At 35.5% G+C, this 19,766-nt stretch overlaps 2 protein-coding genes and 1 pseudogene across 2 annotated transcripts; all 3 read right to left on the bottom strand.

Annotated features, from left to right (window-relative positions):
• Positions 1–583: 583 nt before the first annotated feature.
• LOC115967174 (probable mannitol dehydrogenase) lies at positions 584–3,934 on the bottom strand. Its single transcript, XM_031086240.1, has 7 exons — positions 3,877–3,934; positions 3,147–3,223; positions 2,724–2,866; positions 2,503–2,616; positions 1,503–1,992; positions 897–1,050; positions 584–789 (listed from the first exon to the last, which is right to left on the bottom strand). Exons 1-7 carry the CDS (start codon positions 3,932–3,934, stop codon positions 584–586), a joined length of 1,242 nt encoding a protein of 413 aa, XP_030942100.1.
• Positions 3,935–9,137: 5,203 nt separating this feature from the next.
• LOC115967173 lies at positions 9,138–9,668 on the bottom strand. Its single transcript, XM_031086239.1, has one exon. The coding sequence runs from the start codon at positions 9,666–9,668 to the stop codon at positions 9,138–9,140; it is 531 nt and encodes a 176-aa protein (XP_030942099.1).
• A 1,865-nt stretch (positions 9,669–11,533) lies between these two features.
• Positions 11,534–16,225, bottom strand: LOC115968944 (annotated as a pseudogene).
• Positions 16,226–19,766: the final 3,541 nt, after the last annotated feature.

The following is a 19,766-nucleotide window of genomic DNA, read 5'->3' as shown; positions in this document are numbered from 1 at the left end:
TTATGGGATGTTGTCCTTTATGCATGATTTTAGTGGAGTTCATATTTCTTATGTAGGTAGACAAGGCAATCGCCTTGCTCATTTATTAGTTAAACATGTCTAAGGCATTATTGATTTTCCTGTCTGGATCGAAGAGAATCCTTATTTTTAGAACAAGCTCTTCATTTTGAATAAAGTTTGAGCTATTCCCATTTTAAAAAATAAAAAATAAAAAAATCTCTTTTAACATGTTAAAAATAGAATAGTATTTTTTTTTCCTTAGTTTATTTGTAATTAGAAGAAATGTGCCTTTAAAAAATGATAGTAAGTTGGCAATGAAACTAAATTTGAAATTTTAACATAACACATATATATCCTTATTAAAGGAAAAAAAGAAAAGAAAAGATAAATCCTTATTATCAAGAAGTTAAATGTAAACTCAAGAATGTTACAGTCAAACAACAAAGAATACCCAAGAGAAGTACAAATTGGGTTACAAAATCCAACAAGCCAGATCCAGTACATAGGTAAGGACAACAGAAATGTGTAACTATAATTTATACTACATAAGAAGCATAACTAATTTAAGAAGTGGCAACAGGACTCAAAATGAAGAATTTAAGGTGTTTGCAACATCAATGACAAAACGATATTTAACGTCACCCTTGGCAAGCCTTTCCATGGCAGTGTTCACGTAGTCCATAGGAATAACTTCAATATCTGCTATAATATTGTGCTTTGCAGCAAAATCAACCATCTCCTGTGTCTCTTTCATTCCCCCTGCAGCGCTACCACCAATAAGTTTCCTTCCTGTTTAACCATGTACAATTAGAAAAACAAGGAACCACTATAACTCAAAAAAAAAAAAAAAAATGATCATCTTCATTTGAAATAGACCCTTAAAAATAAACATTTACCCATAATTAAAGGAATATATGGTATTTCAGGAGCCTCTGTTGGAACACCAACTGCAACCAATTTTCCATTGGTCTTCAACAAATTAATCAATGGCAATATAGAGTGAGGGCCTGAAACTGTGTCGATGATACCGTCCATTGTGCCCATGGCACCCTAAAAAAAAAGGATATAGGGTTGAATCTCGGTTACACAAAAAAGAAATTCATAGTATCTTGACCATCTAATAAAGTGAAATCATCTCATATTTATATAAAAATAAATTGAAAATTTGAACACCACATTTTATGCAATTGCAATTGGTCCAATCATTATGGTCCAAAAATGCGATATGATGTCTCATGTTTCCGATACATGCAATGAGCCTCTCATAACAAGTGGATCTTATACACTTATAGGGCTTACATATTGCAAGAGAGCCCGATGCATTTATCTGAGGCAGCTAATAATCATTCCAAAAACACAATGTGAAATGCAACTATGCCCTATGCTTTGCTTGAAGCTCATTTTTTTGACGTGTGTTGTATGCAGATATGGATATCAATAGCGTATCTTTGAGTGAGATATCTTGTATTAGTTCAAAATAAGAGCAATTAGTTCTTAGTTACCTGCAATTGCTCTTGGTCATGACTAACCAAAAATGAATCCACCCCAAGCCGTTCCACTGCTTCATTTTTCTTGCTTGGAGAGGTGCTTATTACTGTGACCTTCATTCCTAGAGCTTTGGCAAACTTCACAGCCACATGACCCAATCCACCAAGCCCAACCACACCCAAATGTTGACCAGGCTTACAGAGTCCATAGTACATCATGGGACTGTACACAGTAATCCCAGCACACAAAAGTGGAGCAGCACCATGTAAAGGCAAACTATTTGGAATTAACACTGCAAAATGCTCATCTATGACTATGTTTTCAGAATATCCACCAAAGGTTTTTAAGGTCCAAATCATTTCTGGGCAATAAACTTCCAAGTCCTGTTTGCAGTTTTCACATGAGCCACATGAGCCCACCATACAGCCCACTCCAGCTTTATCTCCAATTTTGAATTTTGTGACATTGTGCCCAACCTTTGTCACCTCACCCACAATCTCGTGCCTATAAAAAATTGAAAAACATTTATAGAAAACAAAAACTATGATCCAATATCTCTCTAAAGAATTATTCAACAAAATATGACTCTTGCAGATTATCATGTCATTCTACCAAAAAAGTATCTTCTAATAATTATATCAAGTCACTCATGTAATAATCTAATAAGTAAATCTCGTATGATTCAATTTATATATATACCAAAAAAGTATCTTCTAATAATTATATGAAATCACTTATGTAACAATCTAATAAGTGAATCTCGTATGATTCAATTTATATATAAAATATATATATATATATATATATATAAATAAGTAATCGACAATTCACTTTTCATATGCATAAATCAAACTTTCAAATAGGTTAAACCATTAAAAGGAACCTTTTTAAATCACACATGCATTAAATTAAAGAAAAAAATGAAATGAACATTTATTTTTAATGTAAATATGAAATGAACATAATTGTCCAACAAAATTTACACAAAATTTCATAAACATGTTGAAAGATTACCCTGGAACAAATGGATAGCTGGTCATTCCTGCTTCATTCTTAGCGAAATGAAGGTCGGAGTGGCAAATCCCACAAAAGAGTATCTTTATGGTGATATCATTGTCGTCATTAGCCCTGTATAAAATAGCAAGTCAATGCCATGTAGCATTTGCACAATTTGATGAGCTTATAAACTCTTATTGATAAATAATATCAAGTAGAATATATAAATAAATAAGTACCTTCTCTCAAAGTGAAAAGGGGAGAGAATTCCTGAAGAATCTCTAGCTGCCCATCCATATGTGTTCATTTTTTTTTTTTTTTTTTTTCTATTGTTGATGCTTTTGACTTTTCTTCTTGTGTTTTGATTAGCTAAAAGGGTATGCTGAAAATTGACAAAAATATGATTGTACTTAAGAAAAAAATGGTTTAAAAATTGTAAATTAACAAATAAACTAAAAAACACTAAGCCTACTTTTGACATTTAAAATTTGGGATTTTTTGTTTTTTTTTTTTTGTTTTTCATTTTGGTCCCTTAACATAAGTTTGAGGTTTTTCATTTTGCACCAAGAAAACAGTCTTTCAATAAAAAAAATCTAAAACTTAAGGAACTAAAATGAAATTAATCCCAAATTTTATAGACAAAAAGTGTAATCTAAACTCACCTTTTTTTTTATAGAGAGAAAGGTAAGAACTACCAATCTAAACGCACCTTGAGTATAGATAGTTGATGGGAATGAAACTTATGGTGATCAATAGAAGAGTCTCTAGTAATGGGTTTAATTTATAGCATACCATTATTTGGGCAGCAAGAAATGTGAGGTCAGTGAAGTATTCAATATTATCTCGGAAGAGAAAAGTCATTAGTCAATAATGCAAGCATAGTGGTGGGCTTTTCATCAACTTTTCTAACAAGTAACCAAATAAGAAAGAAAAATAAAAATGTTTATTCCATATTTATTGTGCATGTCTAATGTCCGATATTTATAACCTTTAGTCTACAACTACAAAGATTGTACTCTTTTGTAGTTATACTCTAATTATGTAATTTTTTATAAACTAGATTTAAAACACTATTAAGGATAGGCTATTTGATAAATATTACTGTTTACTAAAAATATATATATATATAAGAAAGAAAAAACTTTTCAAATCCCTCCTAGAATACAATAGCAGGTTGAAGAGTCAAACTTTTCATTCACTTGGTTTTTTGCTTAGGGGTGATTATTCAGACCTGATGTAGTATACGTGAATTTGTGATTCAAGTTCAATATGATAAAGATTCTAACTTAAAAAAATATATATGTATAAAATTATTTTGATGGCAACGGGACAATATTTGGGCCTAGGCCCTTTACCATATTCAGATTAGCTCAGATTCTCAGCCCTGCCTACTGGTTGGACCAAGGCTTTTCCAAGATGAAAGAAGCCTCTGCCCAAATTCAGAGCCCATTCCACAATTAATCTAACAAAATGCACACAGCTTAATCCAAAATTCAAAGGAACTTCTCGGCTAGACCCAACAAGATTGAATAAGAAACAGTATCAAATTTGAAGTTTGGTATCCAAGAACCATGAAATTCAACTTTTTTTTTTTTTTTTTTGGGATAAACTATTGCATTGCATGTTAAGTAGTATATTCCTACAATTTCACATTTTGATTAACAAAACAAACTACTACTCTTAAGTCTTACCACATTGGTCAATGATGTAACCTTGTAAGCCAACAGTTCGAGTTAATTTTGTTAATTTTTTTTCACTTACAAGTTGCAAAAAGTTAATAAGTAGATAATGTCGGATATTTGTGGTTTAAATCTCATCTCCCTTTTATCTACCTATAATTTTAAACAAGTAAATAAAACCAACAACACACTTAATTTCTTCAATCCTTTTGGTCCGTGATTAAAATAGTTTGTTACCATCAATCATATTCTAAACAAGGTACTTTCTTTGAGTTGATTAAAAGTATTTATATGTATGGTTGCGATTTGAATTCCCGATTTCTTTCATTCATACTTATTGAATTAATTTATAATATGACGATGAGATCATGAAAGCGATGACAAACATTAGAACATTAGAAAGGCCAAAATGGGCATTTGCCCCTTTCGCCCAAAAGATGTAGCAAAATGCCTCGGTTCTGAAACTATCTAATAAAATGCCCCTGTTTTGAAACTCCATTTTAGATAATTGAGTTTCAATGAAAAACTCGATTTGATGAAAATCAAGTAATGTGAGAAATTTTACATGGAACTCGAGTTCCATTTTTTTTTTTTTTTTAAGTTTGATTTCACATAACTTGATTTTCTAAAAATCAAGTTTTTCATTGAAACTCGATTTTCTAAAAATTAAGTTTAAAACATAGGGATTTTGCTAGATAGTTTCAAAACATAGGTATTTTGCTGAAAAGTTTTGGCGAAAGGGACAAATATCTATATTGGTCGCATTGGGAAATATAAATGGTAGTAATGTAGAAGGAAAACATTTGGTGTCATAATCAAGGGAGCCCAAGTGGGTTGGGATATTTTGTGATGTTGGTACTTGGTATCTGATATGGTGGGTCCATGCTTACCCAATCAGAAAGCATATTGTTCTCCAACCCTGGTGAGGAAAATTTTATGGAGTTGGTATGAACTATGAATCTTTGCAATCATTAATTTAATCGACTGGCCTATTACTATCTTGGTGGTTTGGTCTCTATTGGTAGGATCATTAAGTAGCTTTTTTATTTTTTTAATTACATGACCCGTAAAGTAATTAAATTCAATCCAATTTCTTACTTATTGAATATACTCTCCAAACATAGTCTAAATTTCTTTAGCTTAACTATTTAGTTAGTCATTTAGTTCAAGTTCCAAAATTTCTAATTAAATCATATGCAATTCTTATGATTTGAAGTCATAAATTTTTTGAACTTTTGAGTACTACTTTTAGGGCATACTTTAGAGTTGAGACAAGCATCTATAAACCCCTTTATTCAATCCTTCTCCTTTCTACTTCCTATTTATCAAAAAGGGATTTATAAGCCAATGGGCACACTAGCTTTAAATTTGCTATCCCTCCTAAGCTTACAAAGTTTTAGCGTCATCTAATTATGAGATGGATTGATGTTCTTTTAGGCAAATAGCAAAATGCAATTCTATATCTCATTTTTGTTGTGAAATGGGCTCTTTTAGCTTCCTTAGATTAATTATCACTTGCCAACTTGAATTCCATTTCAGATTATCCACATACTGTAAGATGAATGATGTGCATATACGATACATAATATAATTTTCAGTAGGATAAGCCTTTATATATATATATATATATATATATAGAAACAGAGCTTTGTTGGGCCCAATTTTTTTGTAGTAATTTATATATTTTATTTATTAAAATTAAATTTTTTAATAGTTTGGACTCCCAAAAAAATATGTATTCCCCTCTCCCCCTAAAAAAACTCTTTTAAGGAACTTAAAGAAAGTTTTATTTAAAAAAAAAAAATGAGGTATCTCATAAAACTAATAAGATTACAAGTACATTATCAAAATTATATAAAGTCCCCCACTCAAATTCATTATTTTTATAAGAAAGTAAGTGACTAATCTTTAGTAGTTCTAAATTTCTAATACAGTTATATTTACGGTACATGGCTAAAAAACAAATTCATTGTCAAATCTAAATATAACACTATTTGAAAATATTAATAAAATATTATATGAGTTTTAGGTTTTGTCAATCCAGTTTCAACAATGCACTTGTTGAACTATGTATTCCATATGCTTAGTTTTCATGACTTTCTAGACTACTCAAATAATTTTCTTCAACCTATTGCTATTTTCTTCTTCTTATTTTCTTGTGCTAAATTTGTTGAATTTTGAGATAGGAAAGAGTGCAAAGTTACATAAGAAGTCAATTGAAAAGAAAATCAAGTTTTTTTTTTTTTGAGAGATTGATTCGAATGATAATTTTCTGAAATGATTATTGATTGGCATGTTGCTTTAGTATATGCTTGTCAACTAATTGTTATATATGTTATAAATCTAGTGAATTTCACAAATTTGTTAATATTGTAAGGGGTAAATGAAATTACTTTTTTGAAGTAAAAAATCAAATGTTTAAGATGCTAAAAGTTTCATTAAAGTAAAAATTATCTCATGTGAATTGGGTTAAAAATATATTATAATTACAATATAAATGCTTAATTTAAATTCAATTTTTTTTTTTCAGTAATTTATTTAAAATTTATAAGTGTGGGGCCAGAGAATTTGTAACCTTGGCTCACTTTACATTAGGGCCCAAGGCCCGAGCTGAGGAGAGGCATTACCGAGGACATATAATGAAAGTCCAAATAGCCTTGAGATATAGCCGATGATGATTCTATTCTCGGCATCCCAAAGCACTCCTAAAAGAAAGGGCAAGAACGGTATATGAACATTTTAGGGAAAAATCGAATACATCCACGTTGATGGAGAGGGGACCCCTGGACAATTTGGTGACAAAGAACAAAGGAAAAGCTGCCATTTCTGCAATTAAATACCTTGCGCCAGACAGAGCAATACTTTTCAGCTTTTACAACTACCCCCAACCATTTTGGGTATGGGCTGATGGGACACGTATCAGCCCTGGAAAGCTGAACTTACACGTGGATGATGGAGGAAGAGTAAAGGCTAATATAAAAAGAGAGGTAAGCAATCCAAAGGAGGGGGCGGGGAAAAAAGGCCAAGAACCAGAGCCTCCCAGGCCGTGCCGAGGAGAAAGACTTCTCGAGCAAACATGGTTCATTTCTATATGAATATCATGACTAACCACCGTCCGGTGACCAAGGCCTAGCCTTTCAAGCCCATGTTCTACAAATTATATTGTTTGAGCCCTTAACGTGCGAACCCAACATCATTTTGGGGTCGTTACAAATCGAGTCCTTACAATAAGACTTTCAACTATATAATAATATATGACTTATTCCATTTCATTCCTCCTAAAATAGTAATTAATAATTTTTGGCATATAATTAATTATAGGACAAATGGCTAATTTGGCAAATTAAGTATTATTAACGACATTTTTCTCAAAAAAAGAAAAAGTATTATTAACGACATGGCTATGTCACGTGAATTAAAAAAATAATAAAAAATGAGCTAAGCCAACCAATCCTAGCCCAGGTCATTATTTCTTGATTGAATTTCTATTCAAAATTTCAGATTGAGATTGAATTTCTATTCAAGCTCAGTTATCTCATTGTATCTTATAACATATGGTTATTGCAAATTTGTAATCTTCTTTTCTTTTTTCTTTTTTATAGAAAGAAACTGTAAATATTATTAAAAATAGTAACTAAATTGGCTTGAATTACAGCATAAAGGTGAGGTGGAACAACTTTCTTCCACACACATAAACCTATGACATGAATTGCATTTCAGCAAGGTTATAAGCAATAAAGTTGCCTTTGCGACATACATGAAAGAAGCTGATACTTTGGATTCCTCTGCAAAAACTTGGACCTCGAATCAAGTGACTCAAAAAAAAAAGGGGTGACCCAAAGAAGCCAAAGGAGGAGCTGGGTCTCTTAATGAGTCAACAACGCAGCTTAATGAAGTGAAGTGATTTTGAATGTTTATATCAATACCCCAGCAATCACCATATCAGAATTTTTAAGTTTCAACTCCAACAATGTCCTGTGATCCTAATTTAGACAATAGTTCTCAGTCTCACTGATTCTCAGGCCTGCCTACAGTTGGTTGGACTGAGATTCGTTGAAGCTTGAAAAGGTTAAAACAGCCCAAATTGAAAGCCCATTAGGTTCAATTGATAAGTTGCACACTTGTTTCATGTATGTGTTGTGTGTTATTCTATTGCTTGTGGTAGTGTTTCCGATCAAAAGCGGAAGAAAAATTATAATTTGTAGGGTTCTTTGGATTAATTATGTCATAAGGATACCCAACAAAGGTAATGCAGAAATAAGTACTTCAATGAAATTACCAGTTTGTTTTCTTATGAGCATTGAAAATTGATTTAATTCTATATAGATAATGCATAATCAAATTGTGTTTAAGCGTGTTAACAAAAGCATAGTCCTTTTTATTCTTAGTATATTTGTAACTAGAAAAAATGTGGCTTTAAAAAATTCTAGTAAGTTGGCAATGAAATTTTTTTTTTTGGAAAAGAAATTGTGCGCGCCAAAAGTGAGGTTGATGGACCAACCCTCACTTGGGCTCACAATCTATTTGTGATATGGGATTTGGATTTCCTACTCTGGGTAGTTCCTTATACAGAGACCCAATAGAACTGCCTTCCCCTCTAAATTATCTTACCCCCTCTCTTCCTATTATTACTGTGCTAGCCTGGTACACTTTCGCTCTTTCTACCCTCAGTTTCTTTGTCAACCTTTCAAACCCCCATTTCCCTTTTTAACTTCTCATATTTATAGCTTAATAATTAGTGGGGAGTTATGATTACTCTTGTGGTTAGTGGTAGAGGAGGTCCAATGTTATTATCGCTAAGTGAATGTTTAGTTGGGAGTGGGGTGTGGTGAGAGTGGCATTGGAACTGGCTCCCCACTTCAAAAGGGATGTTCAGCAGCGATACTTCTCAAGGTGGTACCGGGTAACCGAGATACAACATTCCCAAGCAATCATGCTCCCGTCCGGGTGCAGTAGTTGCTTCAACTTCCCTTCTCAGACAAGCTGGTCCAAATGATCCCAAAGATTCCTGCAATCTTCCGTGGTGTGTCCCTGATCTTGATAATATTGGCAATAAAGGCTTTGGTTGCATTTCAACGGGTTTCCGGCCATTTTATTTGGCCATTTGAAGAATGACTCGTTCTTAATCTTTTCTAGAACCTGATGCACCGGTTCTCTGAATACTGTATTAACAGTCTGGGTGTTGGTAGACCCTGATTGTCCAGCAAAATCTCTCCGAGGCTGGTTATTATTGAATCGGTCCGACCTAAAATCCCTCCTCTCCTGAGGGATAACCTTAGCTTTTCCTTTACCCAGTTGTTGATATTCCTCAACCCTTTTATACTTGTCAATACGGTCCATAAGTTGGCGTAGGCTAGTGACTGGTTTTCCTGTTAAGGACTTCCTTAAACCATGCTCGGCAGGGAGGCCACTCTTGAAAGTACTGATGGCGACATCTTCAAAGTCACCCTCTATCTCATTAGACATCTCCCTAACCTGTCCGAGTACGTTTTCAAGGATTCCCATTCTTGCATGGACAAAGACAGTAGGGAGTCTAAAGGTTGAGGGACCCTCGTACATGTGATAAAACAGGAGCCAAACGCCCGAGTGAGCTCCTTGAAGGAATTTATAGAACCTGTTTTCAAGCCGTCAAACCATCTCATCACCATGGGTCCCAAACTGGATGGGAACACTTTGCACATTAAGGCTTTGTCCTTAGAATAAACAGCCATTCTTTGATTGAAATGGCTCATATACTTCATCGGGTCTGTTCGCCCATTATAGATGGTGAATGTTGGCTGATGGAAATGCTGAAGAGGAGCTACTATGTCGATTCTACGCAAGAACGGCGACTTGGCAATCTGGTTCAAAGCTTTGCTCATCACATCATTTCCCAATGTTCTATGTAGAAGGCTTTTGCATCGGCGTTCAATATGATGCTCCTTTTCATATGAGAAGGATTCGCTGGGGGGAGTCCTTGATCTACGTCGATAACCGCTATCATTCTCATTGTTGGAGGAGGAATTAGATGGGGTGGAAGTCTATTTTCGTTGTGCATGGCGTAATTTCTTCTTAAGTTGGTCGATTTCCCTTTGCATGGCTTTATTGTGTTGTTCTTGAGAGACGTGACTCCCAACTCAAGAGTGGCTTTTGCTTGTGTGGTAACGTGCATGCTACCCTCCCTATCTTTCCTACGTTCAAGATTGGCGAAAGGGTTTTCACGTTGAGACACCTTGGATTCTGCTTGATGTGAGCTTGAATTTGCCATATTTGACCGTTGTTTTCACTACTAGACAAGTTCTTTCCCATAGACGACTCCAATTGTAAGGTCCCGATTTGTGGCTCAAGCCCACAGTGTATGGAATCTCGGCCCAATGAGCCCAATACAATAAATTTGTAGTGAGTATGTCAAAGAACTAGGCCCTTATGATTTGAACAACGGCTAATATAGAATTAAATGATAATCAAGTGCAAACAAGATGTATTAATATCAATAAACTTTCAATCCGAGGAGACTGTAATTATATATAGATCACAGTTGAATACAAAAACAATTTGGATTACTATAGTGTTCTCTCTTTTTTTTCTGATCCCTACTCCATGAAGAGTTTTTCACCTTATATATCTTCTTTTGAATCATCTTCACCCTCCACTTGTTGATTACCCGAACCCTTACTTGAATACTGGTCTCATCAGACACCCTCTCTAGCTCTCTGTAAGTTGCGGTAACCAAGGTAACACTGTTCAGAGGTCTTCTCCACATAAATGCGGCTAGAAAAGTAGCTGCAGTGCATTTAATGCGATGATGTTAGCCTTTCCTTAGATATTTGTAGGTTTCCTTCCTTCTCATATGTTCATGAGACACATTCCTGTCATTGAAGCTTTCTGAAAGGTCACTTTAATTGCTGGATTACATACTTTGAACCATATTCTTCAAGTCCGAGGAGGATGTACTCCTCGGACAACCTTTCATTTGCTCTCTACTTATGGGATCTGGTTTGGGAATATCTAATAATTATTTGCTTTTCTTCAAACCCATTTATATCCTCAGATAAAACCCAAAGCCCAATATATGATCTTGGGCTCTTGTCCCTACACTAATAATTTTCATGGAGAGTTGTAAGGTTGAAGAACAGCCATGGATAAATCCTTATTAAAAAAAAAAAAAAAATCAAATAAATCCTTATTATCAAGAAGTTAAATGTAAACTAACAAATATTATAGTTAAACAACAAACAATTAAACATTACCCAAGTACAAATTGGGTAACAAAATCCAACAAGCCAAATCTAGTACATAGGTAAGGATCACAGAAATGCGTAACTATAATTTATATTACATAAAAATCATAACTAATTTAAGAAGGGGCACCAAGGAGTCATGTCAAGGACTCAAAATGAAGAATTTAAGGTGTTTGCAACATCTATGACAAAGCGATATTTAACGTCATCATTGGCAAGTCTTTCCATCGCAGTGTTCACATAGTCCATAGGAATAACTTCAACATCTGCGATAATATTGTGCTTTGCTGCAAAATCAACCATCTCCTGTGTCTCTTTCATTCACCCATCACCGCTACCACCAATAAGCTTCCTTCCTGTTTAATCATGTACGCTTAGAAATACAAGGAAGCACTAGAACTTAAAAAAAAAAAATGATAATCTCCATTTGAAATAGACCCTTAAAAATAAACACTTACCCATAATTAAAGGAATATATGGTATCTTAGGAGCCTCTATTGGAACACCAACTACGATGAATTTTCCATTAGTCTTCAACAAATCAAATGGAGCATACAATTATTTTTCAACAAAAAGGGATACAAGATCGAATCTAGCTTACACCAAAAGAAATCCATAGTATCTTGACCTTATATAAATAAGGAAAATCATCTCTCATATCTATATAAAACAAAATAAAATTCCAACACCACATTTTATGCCGTTGCAATCTTTCCAATCATTAAATTAAGGTCCAATAAATATGATATTGTATCTCATGTTTCCGATACATGTAATTGGCCTCTCATAACAAGTGGATCTCATACAATTATGGGGCTTACATATTGTGAGAGAGCCCAATGCATTTTTCCAAAGCAGCCAATAACTATTCCAACAATAGGGCTGTACACGGTGCGGTGCGGCCGGTTATGGGGGGAATTTTTGCACCGCACCTATAGGGTGCGGTTTCCCTCATGCCTGACCGCACCTTGCATGTAAAGGGCCAGCAACCGGTCTACTCCAGTTTCGGTTCACCCTAACGGTGCGGTGCGGTTAGTTCGGTGCAAAGTTAAAACAAACATATAAATTAAAAATAAAAAATAAAACAAATCAATCCTCAAACAAGCCACACGGAATTATCAAACAACCCAAATATTCAAAAAAAAACAAACAAACAAACAAACAAACATGTTCTATATATATATATCTAATTTCCACACAAAATTTTCAAACAAATTCCCAATATTTATAGAAGCATAGCAAGGAGCCAAGGAGAGGTAGCCTAGGTATTGAGCATTATACAAATTCACATACCTGTTATTGAGCATCAAAACATACTCTAGAAATTTCTATATAACAGCCATGACAGAGGAGAGAAGAGAGAGGAAAGCTTGGAGAACACTGCCATCAATCTGTAGAAGACGCTGTTGGTGAGTGGTGGCGAGCGGCGCAGGTAGGTGGGAGAGAGGCGGAGCTGTTGAGAGAGAGATAGACAGAGAGAGAGAAAAGGCGGATGAGAGAGAGTGAGGAGAGGTCTGCGTCTAATGAAGGATTTTTCAAATTTAACCTAACCTATAAAAAAAACGGTGTCGTTCCTGGCGTTCCTTTTAAAAAAAAAAAAAAAAAAATTCTAACACTAAAACGACGCCGTTTTGAACTTGATAGTAAAATTTTTAAATGGTTCCAAAATGGCGTCGTTTTGAATCAGATTTAAAAAAAAAAAAAAAAAAAATTAAATGAAACGGCGTCGTTTCTAACTAAATTAACCTACACCCTATTTTTCCTTCTTCTTCCTTTGCCTCTTTCAGTTTCACGCCTCTTTCAGTTTCACGCCAAACTGGTCCTCTCTCTCTCTCTCTCTCTCTCTCTCTCTCTCTCAATTTCTTTTATTTTAAAACTGATGAATGATTATATATTATATATGTATAAGTTAATATATATATATATATATATATATCGGTTCGGTTCGGTTTCTCTTCGGTTTGTAGATCTTGCTGCCGAGCACCGCACCGGCCGATGTCGGTAACGGAAAAAGCCTACCGATCATCGCACCGAGAACCTTCGGTGGAGCTTTCGGCGGTCGGATCGGCGCGGTTTCGGGCGGTTTTGTCGGCGCCGGTGAATTCTTGAACAGGCCTATCCAACAACACAAGGTGAAATGCAACTATGCCCTATGATTTACTTGAAGCTAATTTTTTTGACGTGCGTTGTATGTCAATTTGGATATCAACAGCATATCTTTGAGTGAGATATTTTGTATTAGTTCAAAATAAAGATAACTAGTTCTTAGTTACCAGTCTGGCAGGGATGGAACCACATAAAGGCAGAGGGGGGCTTGGCCCCCTCCAAATTTTTTTAAAATATTAAATAGTAGGTATATATTTAAGATTTTAGAAAATAAGCCCAAGAAAAATTATATTTGCCCCCCTCAAGAAAATTATATTTGCCTCCCTCGACATCGAATCCTAATTCCGTCCCTGATACCAGTAATTGTTCTTGGTCATGACTAACCAAAAATGAATCAACCCCAAGTTGTTCCAATGCTTCCTTTTGCTTGCTTGGAGAGGTGCTTATTACTGTGACCTTCGTTCCTAAAACTTTGGCAAACTTCACAGTTGTAAGGTTGAATTTATTCAACCATCTAATTGGTTTTATTCCGTACCAAATTTGTTTGTAATTCAGCATTTAGTAACCCTGTATTTAGGTGGGTTTGATGTAAGGGTAGTGAGTGAGATAGAGTGAAGATTGCTCAAGAGTGTGCAAGAAAACAGAGACTCGCGGCTGGGACTCGCGTGCCAAGCATGCTGGAAGATGAACAGTCATGCTAGCTGGAGCACTACAGGACAACTGGCCATACGGTTATCTCGCGACTGGATCTCGCGACTTAGTCAAGCCGCGAGGTCAAGCCGCGAGCCACCCCTGTTTTTGTAAAACCTGACGTTTCACATTCTTCTCCCACTCCAGTATAAATACCCCTTTTACCCACGATTGAAAGAGAGCTTCCAGAGAGAATTTTGAGAGAGAGACCCTAAAGAAAAACAAGATTGATTCACACACAATCTATACCTTAGAGACTCTTCAAATTCCTCAACTCTCTTCCTCTCCATTGTCAAATCCTTGAGAGGCATTATACCAAACCTGGTTCTCACCATCATCATCATTGTGAGACTGCTGTTTGGATTTCTGGGAAGCAGTTAGGAAGGAACCAATCTTCATTGGTTGATGCTACGGTCTAGTAGCGAAATCCGGGAAGCTAGAAAAGAAAAAGGTTCGGCGCAACCTCGTTGGAGCAAGAAGTTTGGAGGGCTTAGGTGCACTGGGTAGATTAGGTTTGGAGGGTCTATTGCTGTCCTTGTATCCCAACTGTATTTTCTAGTGGATTGTTTACCGCTTGGAGGGCGGCGGAGAGGTTTTACGCCGAGGGCTTCGGTTTCCTCTTCGATAACACATTGCGTGTTGTCTTTGTGTTTGCATCTTTCTTCCTCTCTATCTTTGCCTTTTTATTATCTGCTGTGGTTTTATTTTGTTATGGCTTAGATAGTATTTAACCAATTTCGTATTATAGCATATGTTAAGTTTCCGCACACTAGTTGTTTGACATATTGCTTGAATTGGTTAAGTTGTAATTTGGGGGTCTAAACGTTCAAAAGTGTTTTGTACACGTTTTTGAACTTTCAACAGTCACATGACCCAATCCACCAAGCCCAACCACACCCAAATGTTGACCAGGCTTACAGAGTCCATAGTACATCAAGGGAGTGTACACAGTAATCCCAGCACACAAAAGTGGAGCAACACCATGTAATGGCAAATTATTTGCAATTGACACTGCAAAATGCTCATCTATGACTGTTTTCAGAAAATCCACCAAAGGTTTTTGAGGTCCAAATCATTTCGGGGCAATAAATTTCCAATTCCTGTTTGCAGTTTTCACATGAGCCACATGAGCCCACCATACAGCCCACACCAGCTTTATCTCCAATTTTGAATTTTGTGACGTTGTGCCCAACCTCTGTCACTTCACCCACAATCTCGTGCCTATAAAAAATGAAAAACATTTAAAGAAAACAAAAGCTATGATCCAACAACTCACCAAAGAATTATTTAATAAACTATGAATCTTTGCAGGTTATCATGTGATTCTACCAAATAAATTATATCAAGTCACCCATGTAATAATTTAATAAGTGAATCTCATGAGATTCAATTATTTATATATATATATATATATATATATATATATATTAAGTTGGTTTCATCAATCTCCTACATAAGCATGTGATTCTTTATATTCAAATTTATCATTTTTAATATATATAAGTAGTTGATGGTTCACTTTTCATAGGCATAAATTTAACTTTCAAATAGGTTAAACCATTAAAAGGAACCTTTTAAATCACACATGCATTAAATTAAAGAAAAAAAAAATGAAATGAACATAATGATATGGTTTTTATGAAAGAACATAATTGTCAAACAAATTTTTCACACAACTTCATAAGCACATTGAAAGATTACCCTGAGACAAATGGATAATTGGTCATTCCTGCTTCATTCTTAGCCATGTGAATATCAGTGTGGCAAATCCCACAATGAAGTATCTTTATGGTGATATCGTTGTTGCCATTAGCCTTGTACAAAATAGCAAAGCAATGCCATGTAGCATTTACACAATTTGATGAGCTTATAAACTCTAGTTTATAAGCTCAATAAGATCTTATTGAGAAACAATATCAAGTAGAATATATAAGTAAATAAGTACATTCTCTCGAAGTGGAAAAGGGAGAGAATTCCTGAGGAATCTCTAGCTGCCCATCTATATGTGTTCATTGTTTGTTTTTCTACTGTTGATACTTCTGTCATTTTTCTTGTGTTTTGATTAGCTAAAAGGGTGTGTTGAAAATTGACAAAAAAATAGTTGTATTTAAGGAAAAAAATGGTTTAAAAATTGTAAATAAACATATAAACTTAAAAAAAAAAAAAAAAAAAAACTATAAAGTCTATTTTTGACATTTTAAATTAGGGATTTTTTTTTTTTTTTTTTTGGGGGTTTCATTTTGGTCTCTTAACTTAAGTTTGAGATTTATCATCTTGCTCCAAGAAAATAATCTTTCAATAAAAAAAATCTAAAATTTAAAGGAACCAAAATGAAAATAATACCAAATTTTATAGACGTAAAGCTTAATCTAAACTCACTTTTTTTTAGAGGGAGAAAGGTAAGAAGTAAGAACCACTAAATACTTAAACTCACCTTGATTAGAGATAACCGACGGAAATGAAACTTGTGGCGATCAATAGAGGAGTCTCTAGCTATGGGTTTTGCTGATAGCACACCATAATGTGGAGAGCAAGAAATGTGAGATTAGTGAAGTATTCAATATTATTACAACAGAGACAGTTTCGACTTTTCTAAGATGTAACCAGTTTCAAATCCGTTCTAGAATAAAAGAGCAGGTTGAAAAGTTGAACCAGTTGCGGGTAGATATTTCTTTCAACTTGCTTTTTTTTTTTTTCTTTTCTTTTTTCAATTTATATGCAAAAATTCATAATTATTTTAGTATAAAATCCTACTTTTTCTAATTTAAATATCTATTTTTCAAAAATAGTAGCAATCAGATTATTTATTATATACTATATTTCATTAAAATATAAAAAAACTTTCAATTATTTCTTTTTCTTCGCACACAATAACCATCATCCACTCTCTTCATTTATTTAGTATAAAATAAATAGTATTAATGTAAATTTATATTTGTAGAGAGGGAAAATTCCCGACCTATCACAAGCTGACACGTCACATTACCAAGTCCACAAAATACAGCCAATTACAGAACACCATGTATTGCTGCTAGGTTTTGCTATCACTATTCAGAAGCCAACAGAAATTTGCCAAGTGTCATGCAAGAGCCAATCACGCATCAGTGCACATGTAAGCGATGACTCAAGCAGCCTCGCACGTGTAAGCGATGACTCAAGCAGCCTCGCACGTGTAAGCGATGACTCAAGCAACCTCGCACGTGTAAGCGATGACTTAAGCGGACCAATCAAGCTGTGACATGTGTCACCAATCAAGCTCCGCCACATGTCGCTCACCCACCCCAAAACTCCTATAAATAGAAGCCTTCCTGAGACATTTAGAGGACCAGGATTCAGAAGGGAGAAAGCTCTGTGAAGATCAAGCCTCAAAGCCTTCAAGAACTTCAAGAACTTCAACTCCAAAATTGGAGAACATTCGAAGCAGAATCATCCAGATCATCTGCCTAGATCCTAAAGTTTGCGGGAATCATGCTCAAAGGTCCGAAAACATCAACAAATCACAAATCAGTGAAGTTCTACGGATTCAAGCCTCCAAAGCCCCGAAGAACTTCCACCACAAATCTTCAAATACAAAGAACATTCGAAGCAGAATCATCCAAACTATCTGCCTAGATCTCAAAGTTCACTGGAATCAAGCTCAAAAGCCTCCAGAAACCTCAAACAACCACAAATCATTGAAGCTCAACGGATTCAAGCCTCTAAAGCTCCGAAGAACTTCCACCACAAACCTTCGAAGACGAAGAACGCACGAAGAACACGAAGAACGCGAAGAACAAAGAATTTCTATCAAGCTCATAGCCAGAGATTCATTGTAATTCTATTCCAAAGATCTTCGATCCATTCCTCAACCAAATTGAAGGATATCTTGTGTTCAAAACAAAATCACATCATCACAAATCCAATCACCAAATCTTTTAAGGAGATCGAATCAGAGGATAACTCTTTTGTAATCACAGAGAATTGTACCACACAATTATCAAAACAAATTTGCATTTGTGAAACTATTTCACTTATTCGACTTTATTTCCAAGCGAGAGATTTAGTCGCTTACAAATTCTGGCACGCCCGGTGGGACCTCTCTGCCTCTCATCTCAGTCTCCTTCAAAGAAAGAAATCAACATCACCGTCTTGCTGCCTACTTCAATGGCCTCTAGCAAGAACATTCAAGCTTCAACAATAGCTGCTTCAACTAAGCTTGGTATGACTACCACCAACAATTGCATTGGTGTAATCAATTGTAACCAACCCAAAGCAAACAATCAACTTCAATATCAAACAACCAAGGAAACCAAGGTCTAGGCAATCATCTCCTTAGACCCTCTTACAAGAAACAAGGTCATCAACAAGGACGTCTCCACCTTGGAACACCTCAAGTATGGGGGCAAATCCCCTTCTTCCTTCACAAGAAGTTGGTCGCACGATTTCTCTCCCACTGAAGGGAGCCCAAAAGATGAGATTTCACGTGCTCACATCAAATCACTTTCTTCTCCATCATCTTGGGAAGTTGTGTCAGTCATGATGACTAACACCTCTACCATGGAAGAAAAGATGGCCGAAATGGAACAAAGGGTTGTCCTTCTTACAAAAGCAATTGAAGATAAGGACCTCCAAATTGCAACTTTGATGAACAAACTTGAAGTACAAGATCTTGGTGAATTAAGCCATGGTCATAAATTCACATCTGCAAAGGATGACGAAGGGAGAGAAATTGAAAACACTCCCCGACAAGAACAATCTACTTCGGTTGCTTCGTTGTCAGTCCAACAATTACAAGACATGATAACAAATACCATCCGAGCACAATATGGAGGTTCTTCTACAAGTTCTCTCACATATTCAAAACCGTACACAAAGCGCATCGACAATATGAGAATGCCAAATGGGTATCAACCCCCCAAGTTCTTGCAGTTTGATGGCAAAGGAAATCCTAAACAACACATTGCTCACTTTGTAGAAACTTGTGAGAACGCAGGGACTCAAGGAAGCCTCCTTGTAAAGCAATTTGTCCGTTCACTCAAGGGAAATGCCTTTGATTGGTATACAGACTTAGAACCTGAGTCAATTGACAGTTGGGAGCAACTCGAAAGAGAGTTTCTCAACCGATTCTACAGCACACGGCGTACGGTAGGCATGATGGAGCTTACAAATACTAAACAGTGGCAGGATGAGCCCGTCATTGATTATATCAATCGGTGGCGTTCTTTGAGTCTAGATTGCAAAGATAGACTTACTGAAATATCTGCTATAGAGATGTGCATCCAAGGCATGCATTGGGGACTTCTTTACATCCTTCAAGGGATAAAGCCCCGAACATTTGAAGAGTTAGCAACTCGTGCCCATGACATGGAGTTGAGCATTGCTAGTCGCGGAAGTACAAACCCTCCCATACTTGAGGAAAGCATAAAGGAAGTAAAGAGGAATGACAAGAATGCAAAAGTCAGCCTCAAAGACCCAATGGTTGTTAGCACTGCCGAAATCAAGGTTCCAAGAAGAGGAGCAAAGGCAAATGAAGAACAGCTTGAAGGGTGGCAAAAGAATGAAGTGCGTCGCCTGACCTTTAAGGAACGTGAGCAAAAAGTATATCCGT

This window comes from Quercus lobata, chromosome 11 (assembly GCF_001633185.2).
Source record: "Quercus lobata isolate SW786 chromosome 11, ValleyOak3.0 Primary Assembly, whole genome shotgun sequence".
NCBI classification, from domain to species: domain Eukaryota; kingdom Viridiplantae; phylum Streptophyta; class Magnoliopsida; order Fagales; family Fagaceae; genus Quercus; species Quercus lobata.
The sequence above is the reverse complement of the archived record's forward strand: the minus strand, read 5'-3'. Positions and strand labels throughout refer to the sequence as shown.

What these genes read in the sequence shown, in the direction of transcription:
- LOC115967173 (XM_031086239.1), bottom strand. Translation starts at nt 9,668, where the DNA reads ATGGGAATCCTTGAAAACGTACTCGGACAGGTTAGGGAGATGTCTAAT.
- LOC115967174 (XM_031086240.1), bottom strand. Translation starts at nt 3,934, where the DNA reads ATGGGCTCTGAATTTGGGCAGAGGCTTCTTTCATCTTGGAAAAGCCTT. An exon ending in ATGACCAAGAGCAATTGCAG is followed by an intron (nt 1,051 to 1,502) that starts GTAACTAAGAAC and finishes CTTTTTTTTTAG; the next exon opens with GGTGCCATGGGCACAATGGA. An exon ending in ATATATTCCTTTAATTATGG is followed by an intron (nt 790 to 896) that starts GTAAATGTTTAT and finishes ATGGTTAAACAG; the next exon opens with GAAGGAAACTTATTGGTGGT.